The sequence below is a fragment of the Dama dama genome, chromosome 30, assembly GCF_033118175.1.
Source record: "Dama dama isolate Ldn47 chromosome 30, ASM3311817v1, whole genome shotgun sequence".
In the NCBI taxonomy this organism is placed as follows: Eukaryota; Metazoa; Chordata; class Mammalia; order Artiodactyla; family Cervidae; genus Dama; species Dama dama.
The window spans coordinates 6,978,067-6,999,134 of NC_083710.1; the positions used below are offsets into that span (position 1 = coordinate 6,978,067).

Genomic DNA, 21,068 nt, shown 5'->3' on the forward strand with positions numbered 1-21,068 from the left:
GAAACAGTGGAAACAGTGACAGACTTTATTTTTTCAGCTCCAAAATCACTGCAGATGGTGACTGCACTCATGAAATTAAAAGGCATTTGCTTCTTGGCAGAAAAGCTATGACCAACCTAGACAGCATGTTAAAAAGCAGAGACGTCACTTTGCCAGCAGACGTCCATCTAGCCAAAGCTATGGTTTTTCCAGTTGTCATGTATGGATGTGAGAGTTGGACTATAAAGAAAGATGAGCCCCGAAGAATTGATGCTTTTGAACTGTGGTGTTGGAGAAGACTCGTGAGAGTCCCTTGGACTGCAAGGAGATCCACCCAGTCCATCCTAAAGGAGATCAGTCCTGGGTGTTCATTGGAAGGACTGATGCTGAAGTTGAAGGTCCACTCCTTGGCCACCTGATGTGAAGAGTTGATTCGTTGGAAAGGAGGAGAAGGGGGCGACAGAGGATGAGATGGTTGGATGCCTTCACTGACTCAATTGACATGAGTCTGAGCCAGCTCCAGGAGGTGGTGAAGGACAGGGAAGCCTGGCGTGCTGCAGTCCATGGGGTCACAAATAGCTGGACACACCTGAGGGACTGAACAAGAACAAAAGCAGAGTTGCTGATAAAGTGGAGTCAACTGTCACTTAGTGTTTATGTTGTAACTTTGAGCATGTTGTTATGCTTAAGCATTTGTAACTGTTGCCTTAGGAGAATAAAGGCCCTCATCCTCTAGATGGCCTGGTTCGGATCTACCCCTCTTCCTCTTCTCTGGTTCAATTCCCGTCACTGCAGCCTTGCTGGCTGTCTCCTAATCGCCTTTGTTCCCGCTGCTCTTTTATCTGAAGTCCTTTCCCCGCTTGCCCATGTAGCTACCTCCTTAGTCCAGTTCCAGTCTGCTCAGATGCTGCCTTCTCAGTCAGTCTTATGCTCACCCCAGTTCCTCCTTTTAAAACTGCATCCTGCAAACCCTTCCACTCTGCTTTCCGGGCCTGCCTTCCTTTGAAGAACTTTTCATTTTTAGCAGAGATCTCATCACCTTCTAACATCTTCTGTAACTTACCGTGTTTGTTGTCTGTTTTCCCAGTGGAAGGTGAGCTTCTCTAGGACAGAAATTTTTGTTTTACTGATGGATCACTTGCCAGCAACATAGTAATATTTAATAAATATTTGTTGAATGAATGAATGTTTTAGGAATTCCTCATTCTGTGAGGGTAAATGATGCCCTACCAGTTTTCCCTAAATCATGGCTGAAACTTATTTCTGCTTTAGTTGTAGATCATTATTAAATATTTGCATGTTAATTAGCAAGTATTTACGCAAATGTAATTAGTATATAATTAGCAATATAATTGGCATATAATAGAGATTCTGCCTTTTCTCCCTGTCAGCATTAAACACTTCTGTTACGGTGCTTGTCCCACTGTCTTGCATTTGGTTATTCAGTCACTTGTCATGCTGATCCTTTGGTTGTAAACTCCTAAGGGCAGGGATTGGGTCCTCTTTATATTTACTGTAGTGTCTTGCACATGTTGGGAGCCTAATTGTATTGTGTAGTAGCAAAAAAAAAAAAAAAGGATTACGGGACTAGATTGAAAAATCATGTCTTTTTTTCTTATTTCTTATACTTTGTTATCTTGTCTTCGTTTGCATTAAGGGGTTATCAAGTGAGTGGTATTTATCTTAGCTTTCTCAAGATGGCATGGGATCATTTACATTTACAATAAGGAACAATGATAGATTTCTTTTATTTCTGACATTAATAAGTGTCATAAAGTAGAAAAATAAAGCTAAGTCAATATATTATTGTTGCCACAGAAATTGAATTTATGTCAAAAGGATTTGTGCTTGTGATGTAGTGATTCGTATATTTTTCTTGAAATTAAGTCTCTAGCAGGTGACAGCATCAATAATTCACAAAACCAAGGAGCCTTTTGAGATAGGTTAATTTATATATGTGGATTAGAAAACACATGAATAATGTGCTTAATGTATTCTGACATATTTGAAAATATGCATCAAGAAACAGCCTATTAAAAAGGCTGTTCACAGTATTTATTAGATTTTTATTCTTACTTCTTTTACTGTCTCATACATAACATTTTTATTTAAAAAGGAACTAATCTATATATTTCCTGCCTGGTGTGAAAAGTATTATCCATAGTAATTAAAAAACTATTCTCACTATAAAATAAATATGCTCATTCTAGACAACTGAGGAAATACAGAAAAAATGTAAAAATAAATTTCCCAATCCCACAATTCAGATAGATAAAATTAACAATGGTTCCTGTCTGATTTTTTCCCATAAGTATGTATGTTAACAAAGTTAGAATTATATTGCAATTGCAATTTTACTTCAGCTTTGTTTCCTATAACATTATATTATAAGCATTTTCCCTATGGCAGAACTGTAATCTATTTACTCTTTCCCATCTTCTGAGTTTTAGGTTGATTGCAATTCTGGTTATCTAAAATAACACTGTTGTGGTATATATATGATTGTATATAAGAATACGTGATTGTATTTCTTATTTTCTCTGTATAGATTCTAGAAATAGAATTACTAGGTTAAAGAATAATTACTAGTAGAATTCTTAGTTTGAACATTGGATTTATTTCATCAAAATTGTTCTCTAAGGTTTAACCAAATTTATTTTCTTTATGGTGATGCTAGAATGTAAACAAAATCCTTCTCAAATAATAGATGCACTGACACTTGGTACCATATGAGCTTTAGGAATATCCAGTCTAACTTTGTGTCTTGTGCGTGACATCTAAGAGATGAGGCAGTCTCAGAAATAACCTAGTAGTTGGATAAGCTTCAGGCTGATCCTGGAATCTCTGGGACCGTTTAAAATCTTCCTACAGCCAATACCTTACTTTTCAGCCTTCTTCAGGTGATGAAAAAGGTTTTTGGTTCTCATGACCTGGAACAAGACCTATTTGTAAAGGGGTTCAGGGGTTTGAATTGTCTTTTCCTGGACCCATTAGGGAAGTTTCTGATCAGGTGGTTTAGGTGAAAGAAGTTGGAACAGCTGAAGAGAATATCTTAAAATAGATATGAAACCTGTGTTCCTAGGATTAGTCATTAGGTTTTCCCTTTGAAGGAAGAGGAACACTAGAATTCTGCTAGAATAAAGCATGACTTGTAAGGTGTTCAGCCCCTGTGATGTGTAATCCAGGTGAGAGTACCAAGCAGCAATTTGAGAATTGCTTTTTCTGGAGAGGTGGTTGTTTTCTCGCAGTTACATGGCAGACTTTTGATCCTTTTGAAAACCTTGTGCCCTCTTAGAAATGAATCTTTTCTTTTTCACATGTGTAAATGGTTGAATGATGCCTCCTCCTGAAAGCTGGTCTTTTACAAAGAAGGAGTTATGGAGAAGGCAGGTCTGCCTTCCTAGAGGGTGAGAGTGCTGAAGCCGTAGATAATGGACAGTAGACAGGTGTTTGTCGTCCTGAAATAGGCAGGGTTATGGTTTTGAGTGAGGGAACAGATGAAGGTGCTGGTGAGCTTTTTCTGCTTCCCACCTGTTTTAACATCGCCTCACTCACTTTCTTCTACCTCGAACTACAAAAATGACCACATGAACAGTGAGGCGACTGAAAAAAGCTTTACTTTGTAGTATCAAAGAGCCAGCTCTGCTCTTGTCCTCAGGGCTGGTGAAGCTTCAGTGTTATTTTTGAACCCTTCTGAGATATTGGAGCCCTTGAAGGACGATATTTTCTAGGTGTATCGTGTGGTTCCTGGGAGATGACCCTTGGATTTATCCACAGGTGTGTCTACTGTCATGGTTGCTAGTGGTAGCATTTCCCATTTCTATACTCTTTATGATTAGCATTGATATTAAAATAAAGGCAGGTGTGTGGACCAGAAATGTTACTAGGTTAAAATACACGTTCATTACTGCTTCAGTGGAAGGAAATAATCTGGACTTTAAAAAAAATTGGAGCAGATTGTGATTAATAAAAAATTGGAGCAGGTTGAGCCTGGCCCTTTGCCCTCACGGTGTAACTTTGTTGTGTTGGTCAGAACCTGTCACCCATTTTATCAAGCAAATAGTGTCATGTTGTGGTTTGATATAATGAACAATCCTTGATAGTTAGGTACTAAAAATATGCTTATGAGACTGAATTATCTTACCTTAGAAAGAGATTAAGTATTTGAATAAACAATGCAATTGGCAATTCATCCTGTACCCAGAGATTGTTGAATTCTCTTAAATCAGTGCTAATGGGTGCCTTCAGGGACTGTCCCCAACTACCGACTCCCTGTCTCTCACTTCTCCGAAGTCTTCTGTGCTTCTTCTCTGCACCCTTCTGTTCGTTTGTTTCAGGGACATGGGTTTTAAACGGCCCGTGGGATAGGGTGTTGGTCTGCATGCCGCCCCGGGGATGTTTAATGCTGATGGTGGTGGGACGGGGTCCTGGGTTCACTGCAGCAGTGTTCTCTTGGGCCCCAAAGTGTGCAGGTTCCCGGGCCCCACCCCAGACCTGCTGTAGCAGGACCGTCAGCAGCTGAGGCCTGCCACCTGCTTTTACAAAGCAGGTCTTGGTGTGTTTCTTGCACACACCTACAAGCTGGGAACCAGCTGGTCTGGAGGTCAAGTTCATCAGAGTTGGGTCTGAGTCACTTGTGTTTGAAGACTCACAAGTTTTACAGTCTTACAGTTTCCCTCTTGTTGGTAATTTCTCATGATGAGCCAGTTAAGTAGTATAAACTTAATAGAACTAATTCCAACAGCTTGTTGTAATTGTTCTAAAATATTTACACGCTCTGACTCTGCTGACAGTGATCTGAGCCTGCTAGCTTGATGCCTGGTGGGCCTTCATGTGTCTGAGGACATCAGTAGACAGATCCCTTGCTCCCTGCTAACCCACAAGTGCCAACCAATGAAAGAAAATGTAAAATTTGCTAAGAGCCTTGGGCTACAGTTTGGAATATTTTTCTCATTGCGTGTGAACCTCAGAGCTTTGTGTGTTGCTTTGTATTACATAATTTATTTGGTCTTTGTTACTTGTTAACTAAGTTGGTAGGAGAAGGACTGTTCTTCATACCTCTTGATATTGACAGCGTTTTGCACAGTACTCTGAAAGCTCTAGGTCTGGCTTTTGACAGCATGAGCTGTCTTCAATAAAGGTTTTGATGCCTTGCTTAAATGGGAATATAGAAGTCTGTGTTCTGTGTTTCTGTGTCCACCCGCCCCGCCCCGCCCCGCCCCAGCTTTTTGATTCTTATGTTCTTTTGAAGAAAAATATTTAAAGACTTGTTCTCTCTTTCAATTTCAGAGTGATCCTGTTGACCATTCATCCTAGGAGCTGTTGTTAGTAGAAGGCCTGTCTATATGCAGAGCTGCTTGCTTTTTAGGGAGAAATAGAATTAGGAATTTGAGATACATCAGACCGCAGGAAGATAGGTGAGGTTTGGCTGAGGAAGAGACTCCCAGTGTGCAAGTACCACACCTTAACCAGTTACCAGTGGTCCTGGCTTCAGAGTTACTTGTATTTTGATATTATCACCACTTTTGTTTTTATCCCATGGTTATAAAGCATTGACACCTGTAGAATCATAGGCCAGATAATGGAACTAAAGGTCATAAAGCCACATCTAGGTTGTAAATGCTTTAATAGGTCTAACATTCTGTGCTTTTAACTTCATTCCCCCACTCCCGCAGATTGAACCCTAATGTTGCTGTCAGGTTGTTATTTTTAAAAGTGTTCCTATTCGATTTCATTTACTAGTGGTTTTATGTTCCTGTTTCCTTTCTGGTGTGGATGTCAGCAAATTCTGCTCATAAACTGGATTGATGGGGCCGTTCCTGTTTTCGCCACCAGAGGATGGAGTCAGGGGCATGCTGGTAGCTATGAAACTACCAGTGTTTTGGTACTTTTTAAGTGTACTTGGTACTTGGTACTACTTTAAGTGTCTTGGTTAACCAGACACTTAAACAGTATTTTACGCACTAGTATAAGAGCAATAATATAATAAAGTGCTTTTTTTTTTTAAATTAAGGATGTCACCCTTGTAGTCTTGTATCTACAGAAGCGAGGCCAGAACTCCACAGTTATCTGAGGCTTTTACGTCATTCTGTCCTCCTCTCTCTACTTTTTTAGAAATCTGTAATCTAAACACGTAGGACTTTGACATAACCTAAACTTTATAATAAACTTCAATTAATAATTGGTTTTCAGAGATCCTACAAAAGATGCCACTAGATCTAACCTGTACATATTTTCACTAAATATTTAGTATTTCTCCTCCCCCACGCCTCATCATGTTTGAAATGGACTGTGATTAGACAATTAACTTTTCAGGAGAAATTACCCACCTTTCTATCTACTCAGATTTTTTAGAGCTAGTTTGTCTTTAGTGGCTTTTTTCAGATTGCGTGTTGGCTGAAGAAATAGCTATATAATCTCTGTTTTCTGTAAGCTGGATCTTGAAGTAGAGCTTATTCTGTCTTTACTGTTTTGATGTAGCAGGCAACACTTTCAGACGCGTTTTCTTTAAGTTAGCATCTCTCGTCCTGTCATGGGCCCTGGACCTTGCTGCTGTCGTGCCTACTGGCTTCTCCTGCTGGAGGGAGAACGGATAGATCAGGGTGTTCCAGGAGAGACGGAATCATGAACCTGACCTGAGCTTCTTGATTGTCTCTCAGGCTGTTAAATTTCCGCTTCCCACGCTTTGACTTTTCTTACTTTTCTGTGTAAGCCTTATAATTCTGTTGTAATACATCACATGTTCTTTTTTGTGAAATATTGTAATAATATAGTTTGTAATTGGACTTACATGCATGCTTGTATAGTTTTTGAAGAACAGGCCAAGCATTTAACAAATTAATTGATTTGCTAGACCCTTAATGAAATAATTTAATGACATTAAAAAAAACTATTACCAAAAAATAAATCTTTATGTGTCTTGTTTCTACTCAAGAGTGACTATTTTTCTGAAAGTTATGAGTCCAACTCTAGTTTAAAAGGCTGTCCTATTTTTAGGTCTTTGAAGGTAGATAAAAATATTTCTCTTATTTATGTACATGTTCTGAATTTTATATCATATAGCCTATATTCTCTACACTTTCTGTACTTTATCTTCTGTGCAGTTTTTAGTTCATAAATCTTGCATAGGTCCTAGTCCCATTTCTCCTAAAATTGTTCGTGTGCTTCTGTTGTTTTTTCCCTCTCCTTTAACGTCACTTTATGGCATTTTCCTCAGACAACTCAAACTGGCATTTTGGGATTATTCATTTTTGTCAGTAACAGTTTTTCACTTTCTTAAGACATACTCTCCCAGATAGGACTTCAGCATGATGCTTTTTCATTAGCCTTCCTTTTCAAGCCTTAGGCCGCTTAGAATGCTGTTGTATCAGAAGTTGGCTCTATTCCTTTTTTCTTCTCAGATGAACTTGAAATGACCCATTTCAGGTGTGATGTGAGTTGCGATTGGGCTAAATCTTCTAGTTGGAGAATAAGAGAGCGGTATGTTTAACCAAGGACTTTGCAGGTGGCGCTAGTTGTGAAGAACCCTGCTGCCAATGCACGAGATGTACAAGACATGGGTTGGATTCCTCCTTCAGGAAGATCCCCTGCAGGAGAGCATGGCAACCCACTGCAGCGTTCTTGCCTGGAGAGCCTCATGCACAGAGGAGCCTGACGGGCTGTGGTCCATAGGATCGCAGAGTCGGACACGCCTGAAGCTACTGATCACACACGTGGTTAACCGAGTGCTGTTGGCTGGAAGCCTCTGCTGGCGGCAGGGCACACAGACAGCTGGCAGCTAGAGGAGGGGACCCCACACAGGCTTGCCTCTGCTCCTTTCTCTGCAAATTCAGGAGCCACGTGGACCCAGGTTTAATTCTGGTCCCGGTCTCTGGGCCAAGACTGTGGCCTCTCGCGCCTCAGGGCCACTCCCACTCTCACGGGCCCCTGTGCGTACTTGTTAATTTCAGTGCTGAATTTCATAGTGATTAACTGTAAATTCTACAGCCCAGGCTTCAGCATTGCTGTTTCGTTAATCCCGCATTCTTGCTGGTTTGCTCCTAGCCCAGAGGATGTGGTCTGCTGACTCGGCAGTTCAGCCTGGAGCCTAGCGGCGTGCTCACCTGCTCGGCTGCATGCTCTCTGGCGTACACTCAGCTCATGCTGGGCCCCTTGCGTCCCCATTTCTCCTGCTTTTTGAGAAAGAGCATCTCTGGAAGGGAGAGGACTCTAGGGTAGTGATTTATGCTGTACAGATTTTCAATCTGAACTGTCATTGAGAATAGATTCATGAGCATAATGGTGAATTCTTGTACTACAAGTGTGAATGATAAATTTCATTCTGTCGATAAATGTTGAATTTACCTATGTGCTACTTATTCCATTAGATGATGAAGTGTTAGTCCCTCAGTCGTGTCTGACTTCTGCAGTGCAGTGGACTGTAACTGACCAGGCTTCTCTGTCCATGGGATTTTCTAGGCGAGAATACTGGAGTGGGTTGCCATTTCCTACTCCAGAATTAGATGTTGACTGCTAACATATGTCCTTTTATACTTACCATAGACCTGACCTGACTTCCTGCTTAGGAAATGTGCTTGACCCCTTCTGTACCATTTTAAAGGTTAAATGCTACAAAGAAAAATAAGGAGAAGTGGAAACTGACTTCAGCTGCTTGAGTACAAAATCTTCCCCAACTCCAGAATTTATAAAAACTTGGGATTGTTTTTCCTCCAGATGCTTAATTTTGCTCTTGCACTCCACTTTGCAGGAAACCAATTTACTCACTTTCTAAAGTGGCCTAGTGTTTGTCTAGCAAGGAAATCAGCAAAAGGGTTCTCAAAGAAGTAGCAGTGAAATTGAAAAGTGTCTGCTGTCACCACTGGTGATAAATCAAACTGATGTTAAAGATGCAAATAGTCATTATGCCAGTACTCTCTTCTCTGTTATTGGAATTGTTTAAGTTAATTAAGCCAGCAAAGTACTTCATTATCTATTATGCTGCATGCTAATGGCAGATTTAAAGTTTCACTTTTATCATTTGAAAAATTTTCTGAAAATCTTATTTAAATTCCTACATCCATTGCCATCTAAGTCTGTATACTTAATGGTAACTAATACTGTTATTTGGGAGAATATATTTATTGTACCACAGTGAGGTTTCTATTTTGTGAGGTTTACAAACCCAAGAAATTTTAGGAGACTGTCACATTCAAGGTAACTTTTGTCCATCTTTTTGAGAAAGTGATTAAAACAGTATATAATGCATTTTTATTAGACTGTCAGGAACTTAATTATATTCAACTTAACATTGTAGAATTTTAAATGTACTCTATTAACTAAAATTAAAAAGCTGTTATAAATTACTGATATGATTGATTTCTTTCATTTGCAGCATTTAAATATCAGGACGCTGACGGATGACATGGTAAGATGACCCTTGCGGTTTCCTTTGTTGTGAATCTTCACTAACCCTCTTACAGTGATGGTGTGCTCCACTAACACCTTTAAGATTGGTACATACTGCATGTTTTGGAAACGGACTGTTTATAGTGCTGAAATAAAGGTTGAACTGGTGAAATATATTACACTGTTGCTTTTGAATAGTAAAAGGGACTAGTCAATATGTTAATTTAAAATTTTTGTTTAATAACAAGTTGTTAATCAACTTGGAATCATTCAAATCAGCACTCTTTCTTTGGGGATGAATTACACACTTCAAAAAGAAGTACAGAAAATAGCTAAAGACACGTCAGCTTTTCAAAAATACGTAGTTACTAATTAAAGTAAGCCAGACTAAAACATCACTGATATATTCTTAAAGTTTTGTTTGAAAGCGAGAGAACTAGATATGCCTTACCCTATATTCTGAATGCTGAAAATAATAAGCTTTCTTATAAGTACTTAAAACTTCATAGCACCATTATAGATTTTTATATATTCAAATAAATTTTTCTGAGAAATGTATTTTTGAATGTAACTCTAGGTTACTGGTAAAGACTGACAAGATTCAGATAAACAGTAACATCAATAATACAGAAGCATGATATAGGGCCAAGCGCAGCACTCTGATAATGAGGATTTGAATTCAGCTTCACGTTATGTCAAACGTGAAACAGTACCTAGAATACAGTGAGCACTCAAAAAGCACCTTGATAATCTGAAGTACCATCTTAGGCACGTGGCCCAGGGGGCATACAAAGATGAATGAGACATAGATCTGGACATGCACGATTTAAAAAACTGAATTAGAATTCTACATTTTACTCCTCTGGATAGAATCTAAGGAAAGGATATTTATATAAACTTCTCTGGATAACATTTTTTTAATAGGATAATATTCAGAAACGGTGGTAATATTGAGCAGTAATGCAGATTTTGGGTATAACTTCTCACCCTGCAAGGTGGGTGATGTCCTTATTTAGTGCTGAGCGAAGCGGGGCTCAGGCAACTGAAGTAGGTAGCTCGCCACATACCCATGGCTGGCAGTGGTGTAGCTGTGGCTGAAGTCCTGTTCCTCCTCGCTCCAAACCCACACACTTGCTGTGCTGACTTAACTTTCAGATTACTTCTTAAGGCCGACAGTAAAACCATGTGCGATTATTATGTGTGATCCTTTATGAGAATTTACAGTGGTATATTTGTAAAGCCTCACTGAGGTATAATTCATATAGCATGTAGTTCACCCATTTAAAATGGACAGTTCAGTGGGTTTTTAGTATTAATGTATTTGCAGAACTGTAAAACCATCACCACAATCAATTTTAGAACATTTTCATCACCTAAAAAGAAACCTCGTACTTATAAATAGTCACTCCCAATTTATTCCCAACGCACCTAGACCTAGGCAATGGCCAGTCTATCTTCTGTCTGTAGATGTGCCTTTTTTGGACATAGCATATAAATGGAATCGGTTGCTCTTTTGTGACAGTTCTTTCACTTGACATGATGTTTTCAAGGTGCATCCATGTCGTGGCATGTGTCACTGCTTCCTTCTGTTGCTGAATGCATTCTGTGTGATGATATTCTTGAGGCTTGTTCACATTTTATGGACACTCTATGTTTTTTCCCTCTTTTCATTCAGATCCCGCCCTTATCTTTGTTTTGTTCCTCTGTCTTTTCGCTTGGCCAACCCTCAGTCTCTACCCCACGATCTAGAATCAGGGTCATGCTATAGAGTGGCTTCAGCCTACTGCGCTGGAAGCCAGTGTGCTTTGATTTTCTGTTAGTTAATGGGCTCCTCCTCAGGGAAGACTTTCTCCCTCCTGCCTCTTTTCCTCACCTTTCTCCTTCTCCTTGTCCCTTGGCTTTGTAAGGTCAGAACTTTTGGGCTCTACCATACTCTGTGCATATTTTTGTCAAAGCAGTATATGATTTATGATCTGTCTTTCTCACTAGTTTAAATCTTTTGAAGACTGAGACAGTATGTTATTATTAATACTTCCAGACGAGTTGTCTGGCACATGTTAAGCATTTTCATCAGTTTGTTGAACAAATGAAAGAGTGAGTCTCGGTTTTGCTAACCTGCCTGGTATTGTGTTTGTCTTGTATCTGGTCCTGGCATGGTCCTGGCAGGCTTTCCAGAGATGGATCTTGGCTCTCCACAGGGTGGAGCAGCTTTGACAAGGACCTGCTCCCAGCCTTTCTGACCACCTGCCTGGGTCACTGACTGTTGCCTGCTTTCTCCTTAGATGGTTCCCTGTTCCCCTTCTCTCCCAGGGGAGGCTCGAGCAGGCAGGCTGGTCTAGGCCGCTGGCCCAGGGTTGTGGAGGCCAGAGAAGAAGCATGGTTGTCTTGAGCAGGAGACCCCGAGTCAGCCCCTTCTCAGCCACTGCTGACTGCTGCCCTGCGGAAAGAGCAGTGAACGTGGAATCAGGGGTTTCTCGTTGGAAGACAGAACTTCACCACTTCTTTGCTCTGTGGCCATGGCAGGTCACTTAGATGGTTCACTTACACATAAAGCAGGACTAATTCTGTACCTTTTCCGCTTTCCTCAGAGGGTTCTGCTGAGTCTCATTTAAGCTAAAGTATGCTGAGCTGCTGCATTCAGTTCTGTCTCTATCTACGCGCTGTAAGAGATACTTCCCTGTGTGGACAGAGGGTGGTGTGACCGATGCATTTGCAGTTGAGTCTTAGAGTGTGTGTGTGTGTGTGTCACAGATCATGCAGAGATTTGAGGAGAGAAAGGATAGCTGGATACTTTGAGGGCTCTTTAAGCTATTTCTGATGAGTTGCAGCGTATGGAAGCATTTGCACTGATGTTTGATGTGTGCTAGCAATGTGTTTTCTAATTAAACTTTCCCACCACTGTAACATGTGTTGCATGTATGCCTTTAATATAGAACTTCCTGACGTGAATAGACTTTTCTGGGGCAGAACTTTGGAGAAGGCATATAGGAATGATGTCTGCTGTAGTCATGTGTTTGAATAACAATATTTTAAAAACATTAATCGAGACATGCTGGGAAACACTAATGTTAGAAACTCATCTTAGGTTGCTTTTTGTTAAAGGCCTGCAAAAGTACTTCACATTTCAAGGTTATTTCTTAAATTACTGTCAGAATTAAATTTCACAGGACACTGGTGGATTAAGAGAATGGAGTATTACTGTAGCCTTGAGGTCCATAGGCAGAATTAATATACTTTAAACAGTGTTCGTTCTATGAATATCTGGGCGTCCACTGTGTATAAAATGCTGTTCAAGGTGCTAGGGTAATATAAAAGTGAAAAAAGTAATTTAGCTTACAACACTCTTTTGTTTAACCTGGGTTGAAAAGAAAGGTTTCCTTGTAGAGACAAAAAGGTTGGGAGGAGGACAGTGAGGGGCCAAGTGTGAAAGGTAAGCTGGATGAAATTGAATGTGCATGTCACCATGCTAAGTTTTCCATCAAAGTGTCCCCTGGGTGTTTTTGTGGGGTAGGGGTTATTTTTGACCTGCTTTTTTCTCCCTTGTCCTTCAGAACCATTTTGTCTAAAGTGCAGTCCTCCTGCTGATCTTCCTCTCTCTTTTTATCTTGCTATAGCCAGCATTACTATTGTAATCCCTTGTGTGGCCTGCAGCAATGGTTTTCAAGCTTTTTTGACTAGGATCCACAGTAAGAAATACACTTTAGTTTGTAGCCCAGCACACATACACAGATTCTCTCTGTTGAAACAAAAGTTTTTAAGAACCTATATTTAATGTTTCTAAGCGTAATGGTCAAACCAGATCAAACCAGTCCATCCTAAAGGAAATCAACCCCAAACATTCATTGGAAGGACTGATGCTGAAGCTGAAGCTCCAATACTTTAGCCACCTGATGAGAAGAGCCGACTCTTTGTAAAAGACCCTGATGCTGGGAAAGACTGAAGGCAGGAGGAGAAGGGGACGACAGAGGGTGAGATGGTTAGATAGCATCACTGACTCAGTAGACATGAGTTTGAGCAAACTCCAGGAGATGGTGAAGGACAGGGAAGGCTAGCGTGCTGCAGTCCATGGGGTCGCAAAGAGTCGGGCACGACTTAGCGACGGGACAACAACAAAAAAGCCTAATGAACTCTGATCTTTTTCTTTCCCTTCCTTTCTACTCCTTTTACTCCTATGTATCCCTTGAAAAAAAGAAAGGTCCAGTCCACTAGATTGATTCATGACACCAAATAGTCCACAGTTACGACTAGCAAGACGGACACGTCCGGCACCACAGCCGGAGGAGGTCCCGAGCTCTCTGAGCATGTGCTCAGCCCACGTGGGCCCGTGTTGGCGAGAGGGTGAGTGTGCCCGCCTCCACGTGCCCGCTGTGCGGCTCTGAGTGCTCACGGGGCTCCTGAGCCGTGACGTTCTTGTTTATGGGGGTTTTTAGAGTTAAGTTAGGTAATATGTGTTAGTAATTAGCAAAAAGCACTTTAAAAATGAGATAAGATTCCATATAACGTAATGCATTAATTTTAAAAGTGCAGTATGCTTTTTGGCAAATGTACACAGTCATGCATATACTGCCATTATGACAAAAACGTTGCCGTCACATCTGTGTTCCCTCTGAGTCCCTCTGTGTCCTTTGCAGTCAGTTCTCTTCACCCTTCCTGGCTCTTGGAAAAAACTAATCAGTTTTCTGAGCTATCCAGTAGTTGAGTTTTGGAATGCATTTAAATGGCATCACATTGCCTCATGCCATTGTGTCTGGCTTCTTTTACTTACCGTAATGCTTTTGAGACTCATTTAACATTTGGGTGTATCAGAGATTTGCTCTTTTTATTACTGAATGGTGTTCCCTTGTTCGGTAATACTAAAGTTGGCTTTATATATTCAACAGTGTGGGTTGTTAGCAGTTTTTGGCTATTATGAAAAACTGCTATGAACATTTGAACTCAATTTTTTTTTGGACATGTGTTTTCTTTTTGGAGGGCGAATTATGTGGTTTAACTCTAAGATACACATTATTTCCTCTAGTGACTAATGATGTTGGACATCTTTCATGTGATTATTTGCCATTCCTTTCTTGTTTGCGATGAGATGTCTGTTACTAAATTCAGGGCTATTCAAATTTTCTATTTCTTCTTGACTGAGACATGGTAGTTTATCTTTCAAGGAATTTTTTTCATGTTATTTATGTTGTTGAATTATGAATTATTTGTGATACTTCCTTGTCTTTTTAATGTAGGATCTGTATTTATTTCCTTTTTTTCCAATTCTGATATTGGTGATTTGTCTTCTGTTTTTCCCCTGATTGGTGTGCCTAGAGGTTTATCAATTTTATTGATTCTTTCAAAGAACTGGCTTTTGGTCTCACTAATTTTCTTTATTGTTCTTTTATTTTCATTTATTTGATATATCTTTATTATTTCTATACTTTTGCTTTATTCTTTTAATGGCTTCTTTGGGTGGAAGCTTAAATGATTTATTTGAGAACTTTCGTTTTCTAATGAGAATTTTATGCTGTATATTTCCTTCTGAGAACTACTTCAGCTGTTAATCATCTGAATATTTGAAATAGTTTTAAGTTTCCTGTCGATTTCTTCTTTTCCCCATTGATTATTTAGATATATCTTGTTTAATTTTCAAATGTCAGAAGATTTCTCTGGTACCTTTCTGTTGCTGATTTGTGATTTAAGTCCCTTGTGACCAGTGATTTCATACTGCGTGTGATTTCAGTCTTTTTCAATTTGAGTCTTGCTTTCTGCCCCAGAATGTGGGCCGTCTTGGTGGATGCTCCATGTGTATTCTGTTTCTGTTAGAATCGGTCTATAAGTAGTAAATATGCCAAGGTGGTTGATAGTGTTGTTCACATCTTCTATGTTCTGGTTTTCTGTTGCTTTTTCTAACAATTATTGAGGAGTGTTGAAGTCTCCAACTATAATTTTGGATTTAAAAATTTTTCTTCTTAGTTTTTTAAACTTTTGCTTCATGTTTTATGAAGCTCTGCAATTAAGTGCATGTGCATTTTGTATCGTTTCAATTTATCATTATGAAATGATCCTTTTTATCCTCAGTAATATTCATTACTTTTAAGTCTTTGGACATTTAATGGATTTCTCTGCTCTGCCTGATACACTTATCTTTTTTTGAAGAAGAAAGATTGCTTGGCTACTGTGGCACCGAACTTCATAGGTTTTCACGTCGCTCGGACTTTCCCTTCTCTGTCTCTGTTGTGTGTGTCTGCTTTGCCTTTAGACTTACACGTTTCTTAGACTGTTGTCATTTCTCGGCTTGCTTTCCTGCAGCCACTCTGCTCTCCTTTGTCTGTGGTACTTGGCTTGGGTGGTCACCTCTGTGTATATCTGTCTGTGACTTCGCTGCAAGCGAGGCATCCATGTGTTGGCCTACTGAATACCTTCAGGTGGATGTCTCATTTTTATGTGAAACTCTTTGTGCCCCAAATTAAATTTCTCACTTCCCTCTTAAGCATATTTCTGTTCCTATATTTTCATAGAAGGTCTTCACCCTTCCAGTGTTTGGTCAGGACTCTCACAACTTTCTATTGCTTCCTAAAAAGCCAGCTTCTTGGGGGACTTCCCTGGTGGTACAGTGGTTAAGACTCTGCACTTTCCCTGCAGAGCACATGGCTTTTCCCTGATTCAGGGGACTAAGATCCACCATGTGGAAAAAAAAATCCGACTTAAAAAAAAAGCCAGCTTCCTGCACAGCAGCTGGAATGACCCTATCTAAATTGCATGCCTGACAATATTTTGCCCTGTTTGTAATTGCTTAGTTGCACCCTTGCTTATAGGTCAAGCCTAAAGCTTTTTGTCGTGTCACACAGTCCTCCATGGTAGGACCCTACTTTTCTAACTTGATACACATCTCTCATTCAGCAAGTAGGAGTCAAGTAAGTTGCTGGAGAATTTACTCAGAGAATGTAAAAACACAGCTGCTGCTTGGAGAAAGGTGTGTTAAGTGATAGTGAGGACTGTTTATTAGCTGTGTGCCAAGTAGCATTCCAAATATTAGCTTTATAAACACATTTAGTTTCCACAACAAGCCACTAAGTAGGCCTTGTTACTATTCCATTTTTCAAAGATGAAGAAACCGAGGCAAGAGAGAGGACGAGTAACTTGTGTAAAGTCATGTGAAGCAGCCGGGAAGCTGGCGGACTGGCCCCAGGGAGCGCGATCTTTGCCACGAGACTTACACTGCCACTTAAGCTCTGTCCCTCCCTCGGTTGAGAGTACCAGTGTAAAATCTGGAAGCATGTTTCCTTATTTTCTGCTTTTCTCCTGCAGTCATCGGAATGAGTCTTCTGACCTTGAAACTGACCGGGAAAAGTTGTATCCTAGCCATTGATCTTAATCCTGAGAAATTATAATTGTAAAGACATGTTATATTTAAGGAGTTTTCTGTGATAAGAAATGAACTGTTTTGAGTATTTCTAGTAAGGAAACAAAACTGGAAAAGTTGTCTCAAAGGAGTGGTGGTGTGTGTGACTGAGAGATACCAACAGGTACAGGATATGTTTTCTTACTTGCAAAGAACATGGAAAACCTGTCTGGAAACCACAGATCTCGCAACCATGGCAGCTTGCTCCCAGTGGACGTGGAGGCTTCCCGGCGCCCCTCCCGGGGCCCCTGGAAGGCCCTCTGAGGGAGCCTGGGCTTCCGTGGTCTGGGTGCGCGTGCTGAGGGCCCGTGAGGAGCGGCCCTTCCTCCGCGGGCCTGCAGACCGGCTCGGTGTCACCGCCTGCGCTGCCTTCCGGGCGTCCCCGCGCTGCCGGCCCCGCAGGCTGAGCGCTCAGGCGGATGCGCCTGCCCGGCCTCCGTTTCCCCTCCCTGTGGGCTCTGCCTGTACCCACCTAGATGTGCGGTGTCTTGTGGAATACATGTAAATTAGACATTACACTTGTGAAGTAAAATGATTTTGATTATCTGAATTTGTGCCTAACTCCCAAGTCTGGTCATGGAACCTAAATCATTAACTTTTTTCTTTAAAAAATAAGTTCAACGGAAAAGAATAATTTAAAAATAATTTTATCATATTGGCCTAGTACGATTTAAAGCTTTCTGTACTGTAATTTACGTTTATTTTGCATTTTTATTAATTTAGTTTTCCTTTTAAAGTTAAAAACAAATGATAAAGCAAAACGTATCATAATATATTTCCACAGCTTTTCTGCAAAACTATATATTCAAAATATTCTGTGGAAAGTCAGTACACCAGGACCTTACGTGGCGGTGCAGAGGTTAAGAATCTGCCTGCCAGTGCAGTGGAGTGGGCTTGAGCCTCGCCCGGGAGGGTTCGAGGACCGCTGCAGCCTGGGGCCTCGGGCTTGCGCTCTGCAGCGGGGGAGGCCCCCGCACTGAGAGGCCGGCACACAGCGCGGAGGCCCGGGGCAGCCAGGAATCAGCCAGTAAGGGAATGGAGGAGACACACCAGCTGGACAGCTGAGTATATCTGAAAATAAGCCCTAAAAACTTCATCTGTTCACTCAGTTTGGTGGGCCTTTCTGAGCACATTAATATGAGTTAATTAGCACTTCCTGTATTTAGATTTTCAGTAGTAACACTTAAGTGCCATCTTGGATTTTTAAATATTTATGGGCTGGTTTAGAGAGCTCCTCCTCAAATCAGTAGGAACTTGAAATAAGATCAAGAGTTCTCAGAATTGAGTATGCTAAGATGTAGGGTATGCAGACTTGTTTATTCATCCTTTTATCCATTCATTCATGGAGCCTTTATTGAGGGCTTGGTACTGTTATAGGCATGCAAAGATGAATAATCTGTCTCTGCCCTCTGGGAACAGTCGGAAAAAAAGTTGTGTGCAAAACCAGTATACAGTTGTAGTGGGCTGGAATGGTGAATGGTAAGATCAGTTTTGGTCTTGGAGAAGACTTCATAGAGAAGGTGACTTTTCAGCTGAGTTTCAAAGGACAGGTTGGAATACAGACTGGCAGGAGTGGTAGCAATTTTTTTTCTTTAATGATTTTACTCATGGATATCAGCGGAATGGATTACAGTGCTTGTGTCAGGTTGGCATGTAGAAAGCAATTGTTGATATCTTCAGGTAATTTTTGGGTAATATTTGTCTGGGTCTTGAAAATAATGTGATATTTATAGAACTCATTTATATTTCCATCAAGCATATAATATTATAATGTTTGAGTATATGTAATTAGAAACTGTAAGTAGATGTGGGTAAATATAACTCTGAGATATTTTAAATATTCAGTACACCTCAGTTCAGTTGCTCAGTCGTGTCTGACTCTTTGCGACCCTGTGGAATGCAGCACACTAGGCCTCCCTGTCCATCACCAACTCCAGGAGTTTACTCAAAATTCATGTCCACTGAGTCAGTGATGCCATCCAACCATCTCATCCTCTGTCGTCCCCTTCTCCTTTCACCTTCAGACTTTCCCAGCATCAGGGTCTTTTCAAATGAGTCAGTTCTTCGCATCAGGTGACCAAAGTTTTGGAACTTCAGCTTCAGCATCAGTTCTTCCAATGAATATTCAGGACTGATTTCCTTTAGAATGGACTGGTTGGATCTCCTTGCAGTCCAAGGGACTCTCAAGAGTCTTCTCCAACACCACAGTATAAAAGCATTAATTCTTTGGCGCTCAGCTTTCTTTATAGTCCAACTCTCACATCCATACATGACTACTGGAAAAACCATAGCTTTGTCTAGACGGATCTTTGTTGGCAAAGTAATGTCTCTGCTTTTTAATATGCTGTCTAGGTTGTCACAACTTTTCTTCCAAGGAGCAAGTGTCTTTGAATGTCATGGCTGCAGTCACCATCTGCAGTGATTTTGGAGCCCAAGAAAATAAAGTCTCTCACTGTTTCCATTGTTTCCCCATGTATTTGCCATGAAGTGATGGGACCAGATGCCATAATCTTTCTTTTTTGAATGTTGAGTTTTAAGCCATCTTTTTCACTGTCCTCTTTCACCTTCATAAAAAGGCTCTTTAGTTCCTCTTTGCTTTCTGCCTTGAGGGTGGTGTCATCTGCATATCTGAGGTTATTAATATTTCTCCCAGCAATCTTGATTCCAGCTTGTGCTTCCTCCAGCCCAGCATTTCTCATGATGTACTCTCCATAGAAGTTAAATAAGCCGGGTGACAATATACAGACTTGACATATTCCTTCTCCAATTGGAACCAGTCTGTTTTTCCATGTCCAGTTCTAACTGTTGCTTCTTGACCTGCATGCAGATTTCTCAGCAGGCAGGTCAGGTGGTCTGTCTGGTATTCCCATCTCTTGAATTTTCCATGGTTTCTTGTGATCCACACAGTCAAAGATTTTGGCATAGTCAATAAAGCAGAAGTAGATGTTTTTCTGGAACTCTCTTGCTTTTTCGATGATCCAGCAGATGTTGGCAATTTGATCTCTGGTTCCTCTGCCTTTTCTAAATCCAGCTCGAACATCTGGGAGTTCACGGTTCATGTACTGTTGAAGACTGGCTTGGAGAATTTTGAGCATTGCTTTGCTGGCGTGTGAGATAGGTGCAATTGTGCCGTAGTTTGAACATTCTTTGGCGTTGCCTTTCTTTGGGATTGGAATGAAAACTGATGTTTTCCAGCCCTGTGGCCACTGCTGAGTTTTCCAAATTTGCTGGCATATTGAGTGTAGCACTTTCACAGCATCATCTTTCAGGATTGGAAATAGCTCAACTGGAATTCTATCACCTCCACTAGCTTTGTTCATAGTGATGCTTTCTAAGGCCCACTTGACTTCATATTCCAGGATGTCTGGCTCTAGGTGAATGATCACACCATCATGGTTATCTGGGTCATCAAGGCCTTTTTTGTATAGTTCTTCTGTGTATTCTTGCCACCTGTTCTTAATATCTTCTGATTCTGTTAGGTACATACCATTTCTGTCCTTTATTGAGCCCATCTTTGCATAAAGTGTTCCCTTGGTATCTCTGATTTTCTTGAAGAGATCTCTAGTCTCTCCCTTTCTATTGTTTTCCTCTGTTTTTCTTTGCATTGATCACTGAGGAAGGCTTTCTCATCTCTCCTTGCTATTCTTTGGAACTCTGCATTCAAATGAATATATCTTTCCTTTTCTTTGCCTTTCTGTTCTCTTTTCTCAGCTATTTGTGAAGCCTCCTCAGACAACCAATTTGCCTTTTTCCATTTCTTTTTCTTTGGGATGGTCTTGATCACCGCCTCCTGTACAGGAGGTTTCCTGTTGCAAACCTCTGTCCATAGTTCTTCTGGCACTCTGTTGGATCTAATCCTTTGAATCTATTTGTCACTTCCTCTGTATAATCCTAAAGGATTTGGTTTAGGTCATACCTGAATGGTCTATTGGTTTTCCGTACTTTGTTCAATTTAAGTCTGAATTTGGCAATAAGCAGTTCATGATCTGAGCTACAGTCAGCTCCTGATCTTATTTTTGCTGACTGTATAGAACTTCTCTATCTTTGGCTGTAAAGAATATAATCAATCTGATTTGGTATTGACGATCTGGTGATGTCCATGTGTAGAGTCTTCTCTTGTGTTGTTGGAAGAGGGCGTTTGCTATGACCAGTGCATTCTCTTGGCAAAACTCTATTAGCCTTTGCCCTGTTTCATTGTGTCTCCAAGGCCAAATTTGCCTATTACTCCAGGTATTTTCTGACTTCCTACTTTAGCATTCCAGTCCCCTATAATGAAATGGACATCTTTTTTGGGTGTTAGTTCTGGAAGGTCTTGTAGGTCATC

At 40.6% G+C, this 21,068-nt stretch overlaps 1 protein-coding gene across 3 annotated transcripts in view; it reads left to right on the forward strand.

Annotated features, from left to right (window-relative positions):
• The window catches only part of DIAPH3 (diaphanous related formin 3), a 535,934-nt gene that overhangs the window by 18,791 nt on the left and 496,075 nt on the right, over positions 1-21,068 (forward strand). For 2 of the 3 annotated variants that reach the window (XM_061133813.1, XM_061133815.1), the window contains exon 2: positions 9,350-9,382. The exons of the other annotated variant lie outside the window; for it this stretch is intronic. In XM_061133813.1, the coding sequence (XP_060989796.1) occupies positions 9,350-9,382 (33 nt within the window). The remainder of the gene's footprint in view (positions 1-9,349; positions 9,383-21,068) is intronic. 3 annotated transcript variants of the gene reach the window in all.